Here is a 23,369-nt window from a genome sequence, read left to right on the forward strand (position 1 = left end):
CAACTGGTGCACGCTCAACGGCTAGAGAATGCCCATAACGCACCGTGAGAGCGCCGAATGAATTCCCGCATCTCGCCAGAAGATGGCGCCTGCAGCTGAATAATCAATCTTCGTTTTTACAAATCGCTCATCCATGGCGTACAGCATAATGTACAACACGGGTATAAATTCATTGTAAATTGATTATTAAATAGTTTGATTAGGGTTTATACATAATTTTCGTGACAGAGTTCAAGATAAATCCTTTAATCTTACTACTGGAGCTGCTAGTTTGCTAGTTTCAAATGATTAATCAACAGCAAGCACAAACTATGCAAAAGCGGCATTCCTTCATGTGTACTCGGTGTCCGAATTCACTACTCGTTTTCATTCACTCCTTCTAGTGAACTGAATTAGTGACCTAATGTAGGGAATAGTGAATGAGGGTATAGGGGGCGATTTCGGACACAGCCCAGGAGTCTGTGGAAAAGATATATTTAATTAGCTGCTTCAGGTGTGTTTGATTAAGGTTGGAGCTGAACTTTTCTGAGTTAGATCTCAGAAACACCCTGATTTAGGTTAATTTCTGCAGATTATCACTAGGGCATTACCCTTAAAGAGATATCTTTGTACCTTATCTACACCTAAAAGTTGCATATTAGTTTATACAGTAAGAATATGTACCCTAAAACACTACTGTATTTGCATTGTAAAAAATGTTTGCACTTTAAAATTTCATGTTTAATTCAATGTTACTTGCAGATTGTTTTTGTAAAAATTTACTAGCACTTGAAAGCTTTTTTTTTTTTAGTGTGGAAATTATACAGCTGTAATGTAACGCCACTTTTGCTAGAAAATGATGGCATATAATGCAAAACATTACTGATTGATTTGTAGTTTTCTTACTGATGCTTTCAAGAATATAACGAGTCATGTTTGCGATTTCAACAAAAAACTCATTCATGCTAGCCAGCTAGATAACACTTTATCTTGGTAACAAATCAGCAGAATTTGCCACCACAATGTAGAATACATCACAAGACGAAATGTATCAAAGACGAAACAAGATTGAAAAGCATAAAAGTGCATTTAAAAACTCTAAACCTGTCTAAACTTATTTGGAAACACCATTACACAATATCCTGCAGTATTTGCTACCTATAGTGAAAGCACACATTTCTAGTTCTAGTCACAGAGCCAAATGTGCGTTCGTTTGACAAGCAGGAAGTGTTTGCCTTCGGTGAGATGGTAATCCGTGAAGTAGTTACAGTGTACAAATGGACTGACAGCACCGTAGTAATCGCCCCATCTGTGAGGTGACATACAGGAAGGAAGCAGTCATACCAGATTGTGGATAAAGACGGCACGCACCATGGTGCCAGCCTACAAAGTCACTGTATTTATGGATAATTTTTTCTGTCTGCTATCGCTACACTAGGAAAATCCAAGACCAAGTGAGAAAACATGAGCATATTGCTGCGTGTGTAACAACTATGGCTGTCAATAGATTAATATAACAAATCTCCATAAATCTAATGACTTTCTTGCCAGTAACATGATTCATCTCAAAGTGTGAATTTGCTGAATTTTGCACATATGGATGCTGATGTGTTCTTTCAATATCATTACAGGCCTCCAACCCCATCATATGACAATTTTGCACAAATAAAATGGGAATTATGAATTTAATGCTTGCTGAGCTCAAAATAACACGTGAGGTGCATGTTCAGATTATGAATTTAAAGGATTTGTCATCAAAATTATGAGACACAGTTCTGGTTTCTGTATAGAAAAAAAGACATTAGTTTGGTTTGAAGGACATCCTGTAATCAGTTGTGCAGAAGCAGAAATCTTGACAATCATATTCAACTTTGGTGTTTTCCTGCTATGCCTGTTTGGAAACCAGTGCAAGGCTATTCCTCTCAGGCAGTCAGCAGGGACACCCGAGACTGAAACAACTTGATTAATGTATGCCACTGCTGTCCGCCAAAGCCCCCCACCCCCACCCCACAACCAGCAATGACGTATTTAAAACAAACAGCATTTCTTCTTGTTTCTCCCTTTAGCTTCCAAGACTTGGCTTTGTGGAGAGACCGGCTGGCATTGGATTTTACTCGTTTACTCGTGCATCGATTGATGATTTTCACTGCTATTGAGTTGTTTTCTGCTTAGGGTCAGCTTAGCTTGTTATAAACCCAAATTAGTTCAACCAGAAAACTGATATCAGTGGTTTCACCACGTCATGTGACATTCAGCTCTGTGCGCTGTGAGCTTTAATTGCTATCGGACACCGTTTTCCCTGCTGCCATTCACTCAGAAATGAGCCAAAAGATAATCTATGGGGCATTTTGCCCTGCCGCCATTTTAAAGCTGTTATTTTACATTACAGCGACTAAACACACACGGCTCTGATAGAGATGGATGTGCAGAGGATCTATTCGTCCTCTTCAGGGGGAAAAGTGTGCGGCTCTAGTTCCCAGAAAGGCTTCATTTCAAATGGCTGCACCGTAAGAAGGACTTGGCAGCTTTTAATTAACAACGAGGTTTGCTCTGGGAAAGTGCAAGATAACGTACCACTCAAAGTCGGAGAGAAGCACGCAGAGAAAGACGGATATAGAGAGTAATGTTATGTTCACATTAATTAAACGGCTGGCCGAGCCAGCTTCACTAAAATAGTGAGAAAGGAGCAGATCAAAAAGAAGGGCATACAAGCTTTCAAGCTCAGGGATGTGGGGCAAAAAGGCTCAGGGCGGGTTTATGCATACTTATTGACTCGCAAACAGCTTTCTGCTTTGAATAATTTAGTCCGTATGTGTAACACCTACAGTATTGTAGGTGTCTACAACCTTAAACACTTGTGAGGAAATCACTGGCATTGAACAATAAGATGTAGAAATTAATATTAAATGTATTTAATTTAGAATTCTCTTGCTTTTCATGCCAAACTACTTGGTGTAATCCTTGCTTGCAGTAAATTTATGGGATGCAAAATGAAGCAAAATGAAGCAAAATGCTCCAAATAAAGCACACAGGACAAACTGCACTTTGAATATATTTGAAATATTGAATATATTTGAAATATTTACACATCTAAATTAGAAAATAATGTAATATTTTTAATAAATTACTTAAAATAATTTAACTTATATTTTAATAAAATGTTTAGTTTATTTTTTTTAATTACATGAGCTCATTTATATGCATATAAAAACATTTTTAAATATAAATGTATATTTAAGTATAATTTACATATATGTGACTCTGGACCACAAAACCAGTCATAAGGGTCAGTTTTATGAAATTGAGATTTATACACCACCTGAAAGCTGAATAAATATTTCAAAGCTTTCCATTGATGTATAGTTTGTTAGGATAGGACAATATTTGGCAGAGATACAACTATTTGAAAATCTGGAATCTGAGGATGCAAAATAATCAAAATATTGAGAAAATCGCCTTTAAAGCTGTCCAAATGAAGTTCTTAGCAATGCATATTACTAATAAAAAATTATGTTTTGATATATTTACAGTAGGAAATTAACAAAATATCTTTATGGAACTTGATCTTTACTTAATGTCCTTATGATTTTTGGCATAAAAGAAAAATCAATAATTGTGACCCATACAATGAATTTTTGGCTATTGCTACAAATATACCCCAGCGACATAAGACTGGTTTTGTGGTCCAGGGTCACTTATATAAAAAATTCTGTATAAAAAAATGTTTTTTTAACAAATAAAAATGTAATTTTTACAATATTAAACATACAATTTTAGTAAATATAAATTTAATTTTCATTTACATTAATATTTCAAACAAAGAATTCTCCCAGGAGGCAAGCTTGCCAATCACGTAACGTGACTCTAGTAGAGGAATTGATCGAGTGGTCTCCCCGAGTCTCTTGCCCTGGAAATTTGCAAGCCAATCAATCAATTAAAGATCTCCGTGGGTCGACAGGCCTTGATCGGAAAACGTGTATACACATCCTTTGCTTAGCACAGTGGGTTTAAAGCTCTTTTCAATACGGCTGGAAAAAGATTGATATGGGATAGCCTCATTTCTCTCTGGCTACCAAACTCAAATGACTCTAAATGATTCTTGTACGTACCTAGCAGATGTGGACCGCTATCTGGAAGATACAAGATTTAGGCTAAGTTTCTAAATCTATTAGAGTTTTCTCCATAAACAGCATTTTTAAGGCATCACTCCTAATGAAAGGAAATGTACTAGAGGTTATTAAACAGTTCTAATATTTCATTGTCATTTAGATGAAAACTACTTTTTTCAGCAAAATTCATGCAATATACCGCTTCATTGAATGTAAAATGTATTTATGGCTGGTAAATATTCTTAATTCACCCACCATTTGGCAGTTATGGCAAAGAGTTAATATTGGCCCCCGTGGCTAACTCTCACTTAATGGCATGATGGCATTTCTGAAATTATATTGGCACGCTAGCATGGCATGCTGTGCAGAGGCAGACCATGTTGTTAGGCATGTATTAGTACTTAGGAAGTATGCCAAGAAACATTTTATTGTAATATATATATATATTTTTTCAATTATATTATCTCATTTACATGTGCCATCTGAGTGAACCAATTCACTGGAATTTCACTGAAAAAAAGCTTTATTTTGTTGCACTATTTTAGAAAAGTAGCTTTAAAATAAAAGTCTATACCATTATAAAAGCACTATTCTCATGCTACTGCAAAATGCAGGTAACTATTTGTCACTATTTAATACCAAAAATTAGAAGGGAACAGTTCAAGTGATTGCCTGGAGCAGAGAGTGGGCTTGCGCGATATATTCAAGATGGTGACACATTCTTCTAGATGGCTAGTGAAATGGAAGTGTTGGGTAAGCAGCTGAGTTGTATTTCTGTCTTTGCAGCATCCATAGAAAGCAGATGGAACAGTAAAGCACTGGATCCTGAGGCCTTTGAGTTTCCCTGACCCAGATTTTCATCTCACTGACTGATTTAGGTGTGCTATGCTCATGTTTGAGTCATAATGTGTCAGCTCTCTTTTATGTCAACCTTTTGTATGGGTTTACACTTCAATGATCCCAGTAGTGTTTATTTCTCCCAAATTGGCATAGCTTTACAATGCCACAGATCAAGCTTCTAGACTTTAGTAACAGTGTAACTTCAAGACCGACTTGGTCAAAGTAATGCATTCTGGCATGATTGCAGTGCAGCAACCTTGTGAATCTATCGCGAATAGATACACCCCCACCTGCCCAGCTGCTCTTACATGTATCTACAGCTCTCTTCCAGCTTCCTGACATCTGTGTGTGCCTAGTGAATGAAATATATTTGTTTACTGACTCTGCAGCTTCATAAAACCTCTTGGATCGTAGCCTGCGCAAAAATCCCAGAAGACCGAACTAATGTCTGTATTCTCATTTGATCGCTCTCAAAGCGCTGCAAAGTAAAGTCTACATATTTACGGACTCGGTAGGAAAGATGTGGGTGTTTGGGAAAGTAGTAACGAAAGTTAAGGGAAGGAAACGCCTCATTTTGATTTGACTCTTGATCTACACCTCGCCAAAGTCAAAAGTGCAGTCTCTTGCCTATTCCCATTCACTTCATTCAGGCAAATCCCATATCTATGTGGAGTTGAGGCTTGATCCAGCAAAGGCTGTCTCTACCTAAGAGCCAGGATTGACATTTTCATTCCAAAAAACAGGAAATATCCCACTTCTGTCTGCTCAATGCATTTGGAATGGTGGCTAGTCCTGCAATCCTGGAGTCTATTATGACCAGCTGAGATGAAAGGTTTTTCCCGGAATTAGATTTGACTTCCTGTGAGCCTGTTTTATCTACACACTGCCAAATATGGGACTGCTCTCAGTCAAACAATTCACGGAAAATCAAATGTGCACTCCTGGCAGGGATTTTCAAAGTTTAAGCTGAAGTTCAAGAGTAATGTTTTACCAAAAAGACCTTAGACCATCACATGTACACAAAACCAGAAAGCACCTTCCCAATTCTATAGCTCTAATCTGACTGCCTAAATTTACACAACTATAAGGATGAATGGCACAGATGAATTTTTATTAGATTATCTGGAAAAGTCATGTGTACTGGGTTGATAAAGTGAGTCTCAAATAATGACTGGATGTACAAAGTTGTCAGGTTACTGGCAACTAATTAGTAAGTTAGCTATCAACAATCCAAACTGTATATTCTGCTTTTTATGTCTCAGAAATATTCTGTACTTATTAGCCAACAAATAAAATGAAAAATAATCCTGCTGCTAAATGGCAAATAAAAACAATAAGAAATGTGGTTGGTCATGTTACATGCTGGTCACAGCATCTCGTCTTTAAATGAGCTGTTCTTGGCCAGAATAAGCTGCAATGTAGACCAAATAAGGTTTGGGTCTACATTGACTTAACATTTAGTCAAAGGCTACATGAGACCACATTACCGTGAGCCAACAAACCAACAAGGGACCACTCACAAACTTTACATTGCATGTAGATCCTCTAATGTAAAGAATCTATGAGACTGAGTGACTAAAAGCATGACACCACAAAAATAACCTGAAAACTCCAACCAAACACTATCAAGATTGAGCTCATTTAAACCGACAATTAAGAGATCTACAAGACGAGTCCCACAGGAATAAATGTCTGATCATGTAATTAGTAGATAGCAGCAAAAGAAAACGCTACCCCTGACCTCTTGATTTTTAACCCAAAGCCCAGCAATCCTGAAAGTGGTATTATCATTAGATCCCATGTAAAGTGCTTCATCAATAGACTACTTAACATATAGATTCTGAAGCCGATGGCAGATCATGTCTCTGTTTCTGTGGCAGAAAGCCAGGCAGCTGTCTTAAAACTTTCACTGTCATTTAATTTAGGCTGATGCCAATCTTGAACTACAGTGTACAAACTCATTTATTATTTACAGGCAATATGCTGCTTTTCTGTTTGCTTTTCTGTGGAAAAAAACAATCAAAATTTTCTGTCCAAACAATCCCATTTTTGGACCCATTAATTATCCTCTCTTAACAATAATAAAGGGTTTCCAGTCAATAGCTTACTTCATGCGAAAGATCACAAACTTGAGAATTTCTCAAGCATTTATATGCTCCGCAGTTTTATATTTTTATAACGTGTAACCAGGAGACAGAATTAACATTCATCAAGCATCTCCTGAGAGTTAAAATTGGGTTTGGCGGGTAAATACAATCTGGCCAGATGGCTGGTATATTTATTGGGAATTACTACACGGTGTAATTCTTAAAGATGCACTCAGTAATTACTTTTTATATTGCATTCCCAGAACTTTATATTGCCATCTAGTGGTGTAGATGCGGCATCACACAAAACAAACCTTTTCAGGTAAAATCTTTGATAACATTGTAGTCCAAGTCAATTTATTCTACAAGCAAATTTTTTCAGTAACAGGTCAGGTTACCAGGATAAAGCAAGAAACTATTGACTGGTCATGTGATCTCAAAATGGCTGCCTCCATGAGGAGACCCACTCTATGTAAAATAAAGCAGCTTTTATTAAAGGGGTCATATGATGCTGCTCAAAAGAACATTATTTTGTGTATTTGGTGTAATGAAATGTGTTTATGCGGTTTAAGGTTCAAAAAACACATTATTTTCCACATACTGTACATTATTGTTTCTCCTCTATGCCCCGTCTTTCTGAAACGCGTCGATTTTTACAAAGCTCATTGGTCTGAAAAGCGAGGTGTGCTCTGATTGGCCAGCTATCCAGTGCGTTGTGATTGGCCGAATACCTCAAACGTGTGACGGAAATGTTACGTCCCTTACCATTTTGTGATGCCTGCGGCAACCACATGTAACGACCCTGGGCTGGACTCCGCTTTGTCCACGGTGAAAGCCGATCTGGCGATCGACATTGCAAAGTTGAAGTATTTCCTCAGCGACCAGCACGGATCAGCTCCAGGCATGACAAAGCAATATCGTCCTCTTTTGGAAGACCAAACAAAGTAGTTTCGCTTTCGCAACGAAACACACAGCGTCTCCACGACATGGTGGCGGCAGCAACAATACTACAGCGAGAATAAAAGTTACGCCTTCTTTCTTTGCGTGAACATTTGGGCGGCGTTATGCAATCTTCCCAGATAGTGATGTAGGTATGTGGGGGCGTGTTAGAACGAGCCGTTTAGGTAGGTGTGGCTGACTCACCAGTAGAATATGGTGAGAGAATATCTCTTTGGATTTGAGACTTTAGTCTTTACAACTTTACAGATCTTTTTTATGCACCAAGAGCTTATAACACTCCAAAGTGAAAGGAAAAATTTAAATCATATGACCCCTTTAAGGTACTAATAACTCTGGAGGCCTAATCTCTTGTGTACATCATTTTAAACATATTTCTCAAAAGTACCATTCATTTTTTGTGTAAAACAATGTAAATTTTCAACAAACTACTGAGTGCACCTTTAAATGTAAGAAAAAACAGTTAAGTTAAAAACAGTTTCACTGCAATTTTTACTTCAGTAAAACTATTATTTTTGCCCAAATAACATAACATAAAAATAATAAAACAGTGTGAAATACAGTTTGTAAAACCTTATGTAACTTATCTAGGCCTATTATCTAACGCTATTATTTTTTAGCATCATTTAGCATCCCATTTTCTTCACTTTTGACACAATCTGGATCTCCAAAAATCATTAGGTTTCTTTCAGTGTACATGTAACTCTACAAATGAGATGTAGAGAAGAGAGGTGAGAACTTTTCAACATTCAACCTCTGAACAAAGGCTCCTCAAACCAAATGCATCCCACGGGAGCTTGAAGTTAGCATTGCGACTGCCCATTATCCATTTGCTGTGCATGTCAGCAAAAACATTTAATGGCAATGTGAAGTTTTCTCCTACAGGAGTGAAGGACATTGTGTTGGCAGCCATTTTAAGGGCTTTAATTAAAGAGCTCTGCGCCAGTGTCCAGATACTATCAGTCAGGAACGTCTGCCTATACTTCCATCTCCTGCACACAACAGATAATGATAATGCTGCTTTATAATCAGCTCATTCTTTACGGCATGTAAACCGAACTTGACAAACACAGTGGCTGGCATCCGAAACACACTCTGACAGCTTGTTAAAGACCAAAAATTGACTTTAAAAGAGTGGTGATTAATTTCTATTTCAAGAAGAATGCTGCTCTAGCATTAGGGCCGTTTAGGGCTTTAGCACACCCACAGATTTTGAAGAGAGCTTTGATTGGCCATTTTTCCACTGGATCAGGGTGAGATCTGCCACCCTCTGCGAGCTTGAGCCGAACAGCCGGCCGATGTAGACCACACACCAGCCCGGATTCATCCATCTTCATTCTCTAACACAGTGGCTTGAGGGCTTCTACCATGTACATACTGATTCTGGTGAATTACAAGAGACAAGCCGCTCTAGAGGGAAGACGTCCTGGCACTTCAAAGACAGTGTGATGCTGTGGAGTGTAAAACTCTCAACATGATCCATAGCAAACCAGGCTCAGTGTTCCCTGTCATCACCTCCTGAAGGCATGCCGCACTGTTTTCTGACAGATCTTCAATTGCAAAAGCTGAATATTAAAAGTATAGAAGGAGATAATTGGGCACTCAGTATGAATATGCGATTATCTCAACCATTAGAGATGTCCCTTGCAAATGAGTAATTTTGATGAACCAATTCTTTTTAATGATTCGTTCAAATTAAATCGTTCAAATTCACTTAACTGTACAACATTTGAAATAAAACTTGAACAAACAAAATGAAACAAATAAAAATAGAACAACAATTTACCATCACAGCTATAGTTTACCTAAGTTATTGATACTACACAATTAAATAAAAGTGTCTCAGAAGTTCTCACAATGTTTCAACAAGAATGTTTTTCATTCATTATGATGGTATTTTGGCATAGATACACTACCGTTCATAGTTTTAAAAAAATATTTTTGAAAGAAGTCTTTTATTCTCACCAAGGCTACATTCGTTTGATTGAAAATACAGTTAAAACAATAATATTACTGCAATTTAAAATAACTGTTTGCTAATTTAATATATGCTGGTTTGGTTGTCAAGAGACATTTCATAATAAATGTATTAACTGCTTTAAATAATAATAATAATAATAAAACCCCAAACATTTGAACGGTAGTGTATGACAATGTTATTTACTATGAAAACAAAACACAAAAGGACAAAAAGTTTTGAAAAGGTTCTTACATTGTTTGAAAAACATTACTTCATTAATCATGATGGTATTTTGACAGAAACAATCTTAATAAAATGTATTTTACTCTAAAAATCCTAAACATAAAGCGCAGCATAAGCACTTATTGTCGAACTTCTGAGTGAAGACTCAAAGGAATCATTGAAACGAAACAGATTCGAATGATCTTGTTCCCCTAAACTAATCTATAAAAATGCAACAAAAGGACAAAAAGATTTGTACAGGTTCTCATTAAACATGACAGTATTTTAGCAGAAACAAGCCTAACAAAAGGCATTTTATTCCAAAAATCATAAACACAAAAAGCAGCATAAAAACTTCTCAATGATGACTCAAAGGAATCATTGAAACAAAACCGAATCAAATGAACTAATTCACCTAAACAAATCAGTCTTCTTAATTCTAACAACAGCTCTTTTATCCAAAGCAACTTGATAATAATGCAGACAGGTTAATTACTTGGTCGATCACTTAACGAAGACAACACAGCTAGCTTTATGTTCCAGCCACAAAACCATCACAATCAACTATATTCAAGCATAATATAAGTTTAAAGGACATGTGTAGGTTTCCAGCATCCACTGTTAACTGTAAACAAGATTGTCCTCAGTGACATCTGTGCATTGGCAAAATGAACTGCACATTACATTCATCATCATGTCATGCTTGGCGGCTGCACGAAGCATCTCTGAATTAATTTCACTTCACTTGTAAAGCAGAGACGATCTATCCTCACATTCCCTGCAGCAACAGACTGATCTACCTGCACAAACCCACCGCTGATGTGCTGTGTTGTAATTACGAAGACAATGGCACACATCAGCTGGGTCAGTGAATACATGACTGTTATAACATCTCCACCCGCTTACAACCAACCAATGCACTTAACTGGTGTATCTCGTCGTTAATCCAGCTTGGTTTGAGTTTGGGGATCTGGGTCAGCAAATAATGAGGTCAGGGTGCGTACTGCACCGCAGCGTCCATCTGGCAGCCCCACGTGCCTGTCTCTGCCAGAGATATGCAGATCTAGAGGAATAAACAGAGTGGGCACACAAAGAGACTTCAGACTCTGGACTGAAGTATGTGAGAACCTGTTTGGTTTTAGAACTTTTTATAGAAGCATACAAAATTATTTCTTTGACTACCTTGAGACTGCAGCCACCAAATTATTTTAGCTATTTTTTGTGCACTTACATTTACATTTAGTCATTTAGCAGATGCTTTTATCCAAAGCGACTTACAAATGAGGACAACAGAAGCAAAATTTTAAATCACCATCACTTTAAAGTATGGTAACCATTACTTGTGGTCAATTTTATATATAAAAAAACATCAACAAAGATATAAGATAATATATAACATATAATATATATATATATATATATATATATATATGTATACACACACACACACACACACACAGACAGAGGCATATACATATGATCATATATACATACATATTACAATAAATAATAATGATTTAAATCATTTAAATAATAATTATATATATTTTTTTCAGTACATTTATTTATTCCCGTAGTTTGTTTTTTCCACTTTTATAATACATATTTCTCTCTCTCTCTCTCTCTCTCTCTCTCTGTATATATTTATTAATTTTTCTATAGTTTGTTTGTCCAAAAAAGGAAAAACAAGCTATTTAATATAAATCATGACAGTATTGAATATGCCTTAACATTTAATTTCAAGAATAATGAAGGAAAGTAGATATTTTTATATGGTAATAGTAAATGCCATAATTTTCAGGATTTTATGAATGCTTTCAGATTGTTTTTAGTTAAATCATAGATCAATAGATTAATCTCTGATCAACAGTTATTGAAATGCCAAATATATTATATATATATTATAATAATATAATTATTATATAATTTACTACATGATTAATACATTATGGCATTTATGTAGTTTATCACGTATTACATTCAAATTTTTTTTTTGTGGACAATAAAATATTACACATCTATATTTCCATTTATACACTGAATAAACTTTTAAACACTGGTTTTATGGTTAGAGGACCATGCACTGAATGTGCTGCTTAGCTCGCACAGAATCTGCAATACAAAATAAATAACAAATGGAAATTAACTAAAATGTACACAGCCATTATCACTGTGCTTCTCAAGCAACGTTCCCAACTGAAAAATAATAAAGCCACACATGCATTATGTCAGCCATTGCTCCCTGGGGGCAAAGGGTAAAAAAAAAACATTGTATGATGACAGGAATTTTTGATGTCCATATGCATGAGGGTGACAGCACACAGTGAAGTGAAGCAGAATCTTGACTCATAGACAGAGTTATGCCAAAAGCCTTTAACACAAGCCTTTATCTTCATCATAAGGACAGAGACCACCATGAGGCTCATTTATAATTAGATTGTGGAGTGTCGGGTCAAACACTATGAGTCAGCTAGATGATAATGCTGCTCTGGGACTGTTAGCGTCAAGCATGGCTTACTCCAGCTTTGATAAAGAACTCATATCATGCCTTCTGTTCATTTTGTCATAAAGGTCTGCACATAGCACAACGTCTTAGGAATTGCAAGATTGTTCTAAAACACCATATAATTAGAGGAAATAAAACTTAACTACTAGTGAGGAAAATTGTTAAAATGCAATAAATAAATAAATAAAACATTCAAATAAATTCTTTAAATATTAGATACAGAATTTATTAAATACAGAATTGACTATTGTTACAATTATGTTTCTAAAGACTGGTTGGAACTTATATTAATCACAATTATTTGTTTAAAAATTTTTTTTTATATATCTTCCCAAATAGCTATCGTTTTATCTTTTCTGTTTTATCTGTTCTCATTAATTATATCTTGCTCACTGCTGAATATAAGGCAATATTCAAACTACAATATTCAAACTTACATAAAATATGTAAAACTACTTTGGAACATTGTTTAATGTGAAAAGCACTGTATAAATAAATCTGTTTAATCACGCATGCCATTCTGCAGTCAAAAATCACAAAACTGAACAAAGTCTCCCGCAGCAAGTGTTGAATATATCAAATATATAAAATTTAATTAGTAATTAAATCATTTCTTGTACATAATTTACTTAAGTGATAAGTAGCTGGTCATTGTTTCTTAAATTAAATTAAATTAAATTACATAAGAAATAGTCTGAAATATATGTAAATAACATACATATTGGCCTGCAGAGGAGAGTTCTACAAGGATCCAGAGTTTTTAAATATATAAACTAGGGCTGCACGATTAATCGAATGCGATTGTCATGCGCATTTTGTTAAAAAAGCCGGTTCTGTAATCAGCAGGAAATCATCATCACGTGCTTTCAGATGGAGCAGAATTTACTACACATAGCCGTAGTTCACTGACAAGCTACGCAAAAAAATCGCAGACGATTTTATTGCGCGATTCTGAAATCAAAGAAATCGTTTGCAATAATGACAGCTCTTTGCATAGCTTCTCTGTGAACTACGGCTCTGTGTAGTAAATGCTGCTCCATCTGAAAGCATGTGAAAATACCACATTTAATAACATATTTTTACTCCAAACTCACTTCATAACGTCAGTTGAGTGTTTGAAATAAATCCTTCTGTGAGATGATGTGGCTTCTTACACAGAATAAGGCACGCAACATATTTCATAGTATTTAAGCAGTGATAAAGGCATTGCATTATAAATATACTTTATTTTAATGAAAATTATAATAATAAGAACTCAGATAAACCATATATTGCCGTAGTCGTGTGTTTATTAGTCACGTTGAATCAATGAAAGCAGTTGAATCTTCTGTTTATTCAGCTGCAGCGATAGGCATTTCCTGGATTACTTCTTCGGGGCATATTTGGAGTTTCATTGCGAGAGCGCCCTCTGGCCTTTTGATGGAGATTTACTGCTGATCACAGAACCGTGCTTCACTGAAAGATACGCATGACAATCGCAGCTTCTGTCGAATCGCGTTCTCGATTCCATTTCGATTGACCTTGCAGCCCTAATATAAACTAAAGTTTCTCTTCAGGTTTTCGCATCTAACATTACTTCAGTAGAGGGCTGAAAAAAACCTGTCAAATTAATCCAAATAAATGTTTCCTTGTATTGTAACAATTTCTTGTAGCATCAGTACATTGACAGTACAAAAGCTAATAAAATAATATTTTGCATAAACAGGGCTTGTACATGAAAATATATAGCTGCCTTTATATTTTAAGAAGGGGATCCCGCACAATGAGATTTCGCCGATCCTTATAGTGTCATGAAGTTTGAAAAGCCTTTGTTTAGTGTATCACCAAACAAGGGAAGACCACACAGCCTATCATTAGAAAGAAACACCAAATCTGTCATTCTTCTGTGAAACAGCTTCAGCAGTGAATTTGACTCGAACACTACGGCAACAGGAACAGTGTAATGATGACTAATGCTCGCCACTGAACAAAGGGAATTTGCAGCACATGGCAGCAGTGTGGCTACAGGCCTGTAGCACAGGGGGGAGTTTATGATTAATGGAAATAAATATGAAAAACATCACATCAGCCCCGCACCTGATCACTCTCGCCTCCACAACTGCGTTACTGTGCCAAGATAATATCCTCCACACCATTACACCACCACCAGCAGCCTGAACCATTAATGCAAGGCAGGATGGATCTATGCTTTCATGTTATTTACGCCAAATTCTGACCCTACCATCTGAATATCTCATCAGACTCGTCAGACCAGGCAACCTTTTTCTAATGTTCTATTGTCTAATTTTAGTGAGCCCGGGCAAAATGTAGCCTCAGTTTCCTGTTCTTAGCTGACAGGAGTGGCACCCGGTGTGGTCTTCTGTTGCTGTAGCCCATCTCTTTCAAGTTCGACATGTTGTGCGTGCAGAGATGCTCTTTTGCATTGCTCGGTTGTAACAAGTGGTTATTTGAGTTACTCTTGCCTTTCTATCAGTTTGAACCAGTCTGTCCATTCTCCTCTGGCATCAACAAGCCATTTTTTCACCCACAGAACTGCCACTCACTGGATATTTTCTCTTTTTCAGACCATTCCCAGTAAACCCTAGAGATGGTTGCACATAAAAATTGCAGTAGATCAGCAGTTTCTGAAATATTCCGACCAGCCCATCTAGCACCAACAACCATGCCACGTTCAAAGTCACTTAATTCACCTTTCTTCTCCATTCTGATGTTGGGTTTGAACTTCAGCTGATCATCTTGACCATGTCTACATGCCTAAATGCATTGAGTTGCTGCCATGTGCTTGGCTGATTAGATATTTACAAGCAATTGTACAGGTGTACCTAATAAAGTGGCCGGTGAGTTTATATACACATATACATATTAGGACTGGCCATTTAATGTTAAATTATGACAATTAATTAGTACAGCAAATGTATTCTTTATAACACACATACACACACACATCTGAAGTCACTTTTTGTTAAAATTATTAGAATAATTATTTTAGATTAAATAGACTAATTATTATGCAATTACCTCAGTTATTTATTTAAATAATTGATTGACGCCCCAATATACAAAGAGGAGAAGAGACAGTGAGTACTCTTTGATACACAAGGAGGAAACAATGAAATCAGGCGGGCTGTCAAAAAACTAAAAAGGTGTAAATAAAAAATAACTCACTCAAAAATGATCAAAAGCAGTCCCTGTGCTAATAGCGCGAGCCGTCAGGGGAAGCCAAGTGACCTTTCATTGACTGGCTCGTAGCAGGACTGCAGAGAATGCTGGGAGTGTAGCTTGGCAACATTAATGCAGATTGTTCTGTAAATAAATATTTTAATGCCAGTTAAGCTATATGAAAACAACTTGACACAAGCATTGCAATGTTAAAAAGAGATGAAAGCTCACAAGTCAATAGCCCTAACTGAACTCAATAGCTCCCTGTTTGAGTCACACATCCAAACTAAAGTAAGTGCTGTGTGTTCCAGTGGCACTTTAAAATCTGCCTTCTTCCTGTGATGCCTTTAGCTTTCTTGGGCTTATTTAATAACTATTCAACTCTCCCAGGCTTTGCTGGCCATCAAAAAAATCTTTACCCAGGAACACTGCTGTCTGGTCAGCCTGGAAGAAAGATGGTTTTGTTTTACACTCGGTCGCTGACCCGATCAGCTTTTGCTCCACAGGGATACACAGGGCCAAGAACAATCTGTCTTACAAGCCTGTGTTACGGAAGATGTTTGCAGAGTTGCTTGTTTAAACCCAGCGTAAGCATGTTTAATGATGAAATTTGTCGTTTTATTTTGATATTGAATCAACAATCTTCTGTACCAGCTTAATATGCAGAGACTACAAGCAGTTGAAAGCAATTGAAAAGTAGATATTGTAAAATCTAAAAAAGTTTAAATATTGTGGCACCACACATAGAAAATGTTGCCATATTTTATTTAAAATTAATGTGCATGTCAGTATACTTTAAATAACAAGTATTATATTAGTAGAATGTAATATTGTAATATGTGGAATAATAACATAAAAAGTACAATGAAAATTAATATTACATTACGCTATCAATAATTCATCATATATATATATATCACCACACCACTGAAATTACGTAAATTATAAGTAAATTACGTTAGAAGTATATTACTACTGATAATATACACATTATAACAGCGTAAGTGTACTATAAAAGTATATTACTATATTAAATATTGCACCTATATATATTAGGCTTGCCGCGATAGACTGTGCTGACGGTGATACCGGTGTTAAGCCTCAACACCGGTTACGTCACTTGCCCACCGCGGCACCGACCCCCACCGTCATAAGATTTTTTTATAGTAATAAAAATCATTTAGTTCAGTAAAAGAACAGACACTACAATTGAAAACTGAACACGGCTGCTCAATGTAGCGTGCCGAACGACAGTCGCATCACAGATCAGATTTCATTTCTCCAGTGAGGAGAGTGAGTCGAGCTGACTGACAAGAAGAGTGGGGTGAGACAGACAAGACGATCGCGGATGATTTAGTTTCGAAACGAGATGCAAAAGTGCCTGTTTGGCAATATTTTAGATTTTGAAAAGCCTGTTGAATTTTGCCGTTTATCTAAGGTTTTTTTAAATTTTATATTAGGCATAGCCTGCCCTATAGCATGGTGTATTTTTTTATTTTTAACCGGTGGGAAAATTTCCTCACCATCACAACCCTAATATATACAGTATATGATCACACATTAGTGTCCAATTCTCACTATTAAGTAACTATTAACTCTATTTAAACTTTATGCAAGTTATTTGTTATTTTATACTAGGCATAGCCTGCCCTATAGCATGGTGTATTTTTTTTATTTTTAACCGGTGGGAAAATTTCCTCACCATCACAACCCTAATATATACAGTATATGATCACACATTAGTGTCCAATTCTCACTATTAAGTAACTATTAACTCCAACCTCAAACTCCTAATTTGCTGCGTATTAATAGTTAGTAAGGTAGTTGTTAAGTTTAGATATGGGGTAAGATTAAGGGAAAATATTGTCACACAGAATAAGGCATTAATATGTGCTTTAAAAGTACTACTAAAAAAATGCAAGTAATATGCATTCTAATAAGCAACTAGTTAATAGTGAGATTTGGACCTTAAACTAAAGTGTTAGCATATTGTACACACACCTTTTTGTTATTTTTGTAAGATAAATCTGATTACAGTGACAATAGTAGAGATCCACTGCTAGCGTATCCATTTTCAACTTCTGACAATAATGATTTGTTAATCAATGTGACACTAGACCTTCCCCCGGTAACACAACATAGATTTGAGCTGGTCTAGCGGTTCCTGGAAGAATGAGATAATGGAAGACAGAGTTGAGCATTGGGACTATAATTCTTTTTTCTGGATGATACACGCTGTCATTTTCTATCTGCAGAGTTTCATAATCAGCAGGAAATGATATCCTGGACAATAGTGCAAGCTGGAATGATTGCTGGAGTGTTCCGTTAGGACATAGAAATATGTACCATTATCTTTGTCAGCCCTTTTTCACTGCTGATCAGTGCATGTGCGTGAGCTCTGAAGACACATGAGCACATCATTCCTGTCTAAAGGGGAGAATGTGTGCAGGCCTCGTTCTAAAGGCCATATCATTCACAAACGCACTTCACAGTGCTCCCAAATTCAATCATTTCAGACACTATGTGACATATCTCATTCCCCAAAGCTTGAGAGATACGCTGTACAAGTCGACCAGAAAGCCTCAAAATACACTGCAGAAAAGGCTTTCAAATATAAAACAAGCTACAGGAAACCACCATTTGATTAGAAACAAAGAGAAACACAATCGCACGACTTTGTAAATCTTGAATAAGCCTTTCGGGATGCTAAAAAAACTGAGATCTGTACTTTCTAAAAGAGAAAGAAAGAGAAAATCGAAGAGGGGAACATTTGTATTCTGATCATGCTAAATACAGTGAAATGAAAATCTCTAGCAGGAGTGTGTAGTGGAATATAAGTATAGAAAATTAAGATAAAAAAAATTAAGTGTATTTAATCTCCATTTAAATCAAAACATGCACTATTGTTGTTCTACTTGTCAATGCAATACGCTGACTGATAGGGTGTCATTACATTTGTTAGCATTAAAGACACGATTCACTTAAAAGAATAGTTCACCCAAAAATGAAATTTTGCTGAAAATGTACTCACCCTCAGGCCATCCAAGAGTGGATTCATTTGTTTCTTCATCAGAACAGATTTGGAGAAATTTAGCATTACATCACTTGTTCACCAATGGATCCTCTGCAGTGAATGGGTGCCGTCAGAATGAGAGTTCAAACAGCTTTTTTTATTTTTAACCGGTGGGAAAATTTCCTCACCATCACAACCCTAATATATACAGTATATGATCACACATTAGTGTCCAATTCTCACTATTAAGTAACTATTAACTCCAACCTCAAACTCCTAATTTGCTGCGTATTAATAGTTAGTAAGGTAGTTGTTAAGTTTAGATATGGGGTAAGATTAAGGGAAAATATTGTCACACAGAATAAGGCATTAATATGTGCTTTAAAAGTACTACTAAAAAAATGCAAGTAATATGCATTCTAATAAGCAACTAGTTAATAGTGAGATTTGGACCTTAAACTAAAGTGTTAGCATATTGTACACACACCTTTTTGTTATTTTTGTAAGATAAATCTGATTACAGTGACAATAGTAGAGATCCACTGCTAGCGTATCCATTTTCAACTTCTGACAATAATGATTTGTTAATCAATGTGACACTAGACCTTCCCCCGGTAACACAACATAGATTTTAGCTGGTCTAGCGGTTCCTGGAAGAATGAGATAATGGAAGACAGAGTCGAGCATTGGGACTATAATTCTTTTTTCTGGATGATACACGCTGTCATTTTCTATCTGCAGAGTTTCATAATCAGCAGGAAATGATATCCTGGACAATAGTGCAAGCTGGAATGATTGCTGGAGTGTTCCGTTAGGACATAGAAATATGTACCATTATCTTTGTCAGCCCTTTTTCACTGCTGATCAGTGCATGTGCGTGAGCTCTGAAGACACATGAGCACATCATTCCTGTCTAAAGGGGAGAATGTGTGCAGGCCTCGTTCTAAAGGCCATATCATTCACAAACGCACTTCACAGTGCTCCCAAATTCAATCATTTCAGACACTATGTGACATATCTCATTCCCCAAAGCTTGAGAGATACGCTGTACAAGTCGACCAGAAAGCCTCAAAATACACTGCAGAAAAGGCTTTCAAATATAAAACAAGCTACAGGAAACCACCATTTGATTAGAAACAAAGAGAAACACAATCGCACGACTTTGTAAATCTTGAATAAGCCTTTCGGGATGCTAAAAAAACTGAGATCTGTACTTTCTAAAAGAGAAAGAAAGAGAAAATCGAAGAGGGGAACATTTGTATTCTGATCATGCTAAATACAGTGAAATGAAAATCTCTAGCAGGAGTGTGTAGTGGAATATAAGTATAGAAAATTAAGATAAAAAAAATTAAGTGTTTAGAAACAAAGAGAAACACAATCGCACGACTTTGTAAATCTTGAATAAGCCTTTCGGGATGCTAAAAAAACTGAGATCTGTACTTTCTAAAAGAGAAAGAAAGAGAAAATCGAAGAGGGGAACATTTGTATTCTGATCATGCTAAATACAGTGAAATGAAAATCTCTAGCAGGAGTGTGTAGTGGAATATAAGTATAGAAAATTAAGATAAAATTTTTTTTAAATTTAATCTCCATTTAAATCAAAACATGCACTATTGTTGTTCTACTTGTCAATGCAATACGCTGACTGATAGGGTGTCATTACATTTGTTAGCATTAAAGACACGATTCACTTAAAAGAATAGTTCACCCAAAAATGAAATTTTGCTGAAAATGTACTCACCCTCAGGCCATCCAAGAGTGGATTCATTTGTTTCTTCATCAGAACAGATTTGGAGAAATTTAGCATTACATCACTTGTTCACCAATGGATCCTCTGCAGTGAATGGGTGCCGTCAGAATGAGAGTTCAAACAGCTGATAAAAACATTGGGTAATCAAGTAATCCACATTACTCTAGTCCATCAATTTATGCCTTGTAAAGCGAAAAGCTGCATGTTTGTAATGAACAAATTCATCAATAAAACATTTTCAATTTTAAACCATTGCTTCCTTTTAAATTTACGTTTATGAGTCCTCTATTCATAATATTGCTTTCTCCAGTGGAAAAGTTGTTTCATCTGAATCAGGGGAGAAATATGCACAGATCGAGCATTGCTTATAAGTGTAAAACATTCCAAAATAAATATGTCACTGGACTTTGATGTGAGAGGACAATAGGGGATGGACTGTTTCACTGAAGGAAGCGTTACTCTTGTGTTTTGGCCAGAAGCAACTGTTTAAAATTAAAACGCTTAAATGATGGATTTGTTTCTATCAAACACTCAGCTTTTCACTGATGGACTGGAGTCATGTTGATTTTTTTTGTGGATTACTGTGTATTTATCAGCTGTTTGTTTCTCATTCTGACGGCACCCATTCACTGCAGAGGATCCACTGGTGAGCAAGTGATCTAATGCTAAATTTCTTGAAATATGTTCTGATGAAGAAACAAACTCATCTACATCTCGGATGACCTGAGGATGAGTAAACTGTCAGCAATTTTCACTTTTGGGTGAATTATTCCTTTAACTTTTCATTATAAACACAATTTCTTGTTTGTCTGTTCATACATGAACAAAACTTATTTTACAAGTACTTGAAGTATTTTTTTCCTTCTCTACTTACAGGGTCCATTGCAAGATGCTCCTATATCAAGTACCACTACTCCTCGGCCACAATACCCAAGAATCTCTCTTACAACATCACCAAGACCATACGTCAGGATGAGTGGCACTCTCTGCGTGAGTAACTTTCATTCATAATTATACAGTGGGACCTCAACATTCTGTGCTCTAAACAATTAAAGCATTAATATGTCTGCCATGCTAGCTTGACTAAGTTACATTTATAACACGAATCAGTGTATAGTTTATCCTTTAGTCCCAAGACAAGCACTTTGTAAACCGTACAAACAGTAATCATCCCTGACCTACTGAACTCATTTACTCAGACATAGTAACTTGCTAAGGTCAAGTCAAAGCCAGATATAGAAGTTTCATTAATTTATTTCAGGCAAGCTCTCGGTAGACCTAAAGATATAGATGAGGTGATTTGTTGTTGGTTTGTGGAAGGAGGAAGTAGGGTACATATCTCAAAGTCAGATGTACCTCATAGACCCACTTTTGCTCGGTTCCCACCCTCCCCATAAAAGAAAATTATGAAGATGCTTATTATAGAGAAGTGGTGGAAAAAATGCACTAATACAGAGAGTGGGCCATTAGTGTGCAATCTGACCCGCAGAAAACTCAGCAAAAACTGTAAAGCCCATTATTCAGAAATGTTTACATATGCAACCCCTTGATGGTTTGTTTATTAAATATTTGTGATACCTGCTATTTATAAATCCATACTGCTCATAAAAATAAAAAAATTAAATATTACACAAATAGTTCACAAAATATTTCTGTTTTTAAAAGCAGTGTGTGTATATAAAATAAAAAAGTACTATTAAAATATATTATAAAATAAATAGTACACATCAAGAGTTTAATATTAATTAAATGCATAGTAATCAGTTACTTTAGTTTTGTTTTGCATTTATCTTGCCTGATTGAATTGGTTTACTCCAGTCTTTATTATTATAAATGTTAAAAATGATTGTGCTGCTTAATATCTTTATGGCAATCATTTTTGATGAACAGAAAGTTCAAAAGAACATCACATATTTAAAATTGAAATATTCTGTAATGTTGTAATGTCTATACTGTCACTTTTGATACATTTAATGTGTCCTTGCGGAATAAAGGTAAATTAAAGTTTAGCTTGGGGAACAAATTTTCATTAAAAACAGGACTTGAGGAAGCATGCAATACAACAAGCTTGTCTAAATATGGCTCTTCTGCGTGAACCGCACAACAACAGAGCTTCTCCTTTCTGGCTGACGTCCACAGTTGTGACACTGGTTTTCACTACAGTTTACAAAATGTACACTGAGTGGGGAGCGTGTAAATCTACACAAAAGGCCTTCTCCTTTGAGGGTATTGGCTTGTTTGAAACCCTCTTAAGGGAGGAGACTGTGGTTTGGAGCTGTTGTGTATCACAGACAGAAGAAAGAGCAGGATACAGCATGCCCTCAAACTGTCATGTGGTCACACTCTAATGCGCTGAGGAGATCCACCTCTGTCAGGTGACTGAAGAGACACCTCTCCTTTAACCCCCAAACCCACCAGTCTCTACACCTCCATCACTCTTTTTCCTCGTTTTCCAAAGCTTCAACAAGGAGGGTTATGAAACCAGAGATGCATAAATGACACTGCAGGAAAAAGAGAGCTCAGCGCAGTCGAGTGCGACAGATGAAAGATCTCTGTGGCACCAAACATCTCTTACGGTTTCTATTTTGTGCTCAATATCTGGTTCATGTGAACTTATAATCCTGTAAATTTACGTTTTGATATCAAAAATTGACGCCAGCAGACTAATTTTAAATCTTGCAGACGGAGTTTGTTAAAAGTTCAAATCTGAGCCGATAACATATTATATGAGCCATTTATCGGTTATCAGCCATAGCACAATACAACCAATAAATGGCTGATATTTAA

At 36.2% G+C, this 23,369-nt stretch overlaps 1 protein-coding gene across 1 annotated transcript in view; it reads left to right on the plus strand.

The window, feature by feature from the left end:
- Window positions 1–2,396: 2,396 nt before the first annotated feature.
- LOC107590312 (transmembrane protein 178B-like) overlaps window positions 2,397–23,369 on the plus strand; it is a 57,098-nt gene continuing 36,125 nt past the window's right edge. Inside the window, exons 1-2 of the mRNA XM_016279049.1 lie at window positions 2,397–2,486; window positions 21,425–21,572. Coding sequence (XP_016134535.1) covers window positions 2,397–2,486; window positions 21,425–21,572 — 238 coding nt within the window. The remainder of the gene's footprint in view (window positions 2,487–21,424; window positions 21,573–23,369) is intronic.

The sequence above is a fragment of the Sinocyclocheilus grahami genome, unplaced genomic scaffold (assembly GCF_001515645.1).
Source record: "Sinocyclocheilus grahami isolate Dianchi unplaced genomic scaffold, SAMN03320097.WGS_v1.1 scaffold1.1, whole genome shotgun sequence".
NCBI classification, from domain to species: Eukaryota; Metazoa; Chordata; class Actinopteri; order Cypriniformes; family Cyprinidae; genus Sinocyclocheilus; species Sinocyclocheilus grahami.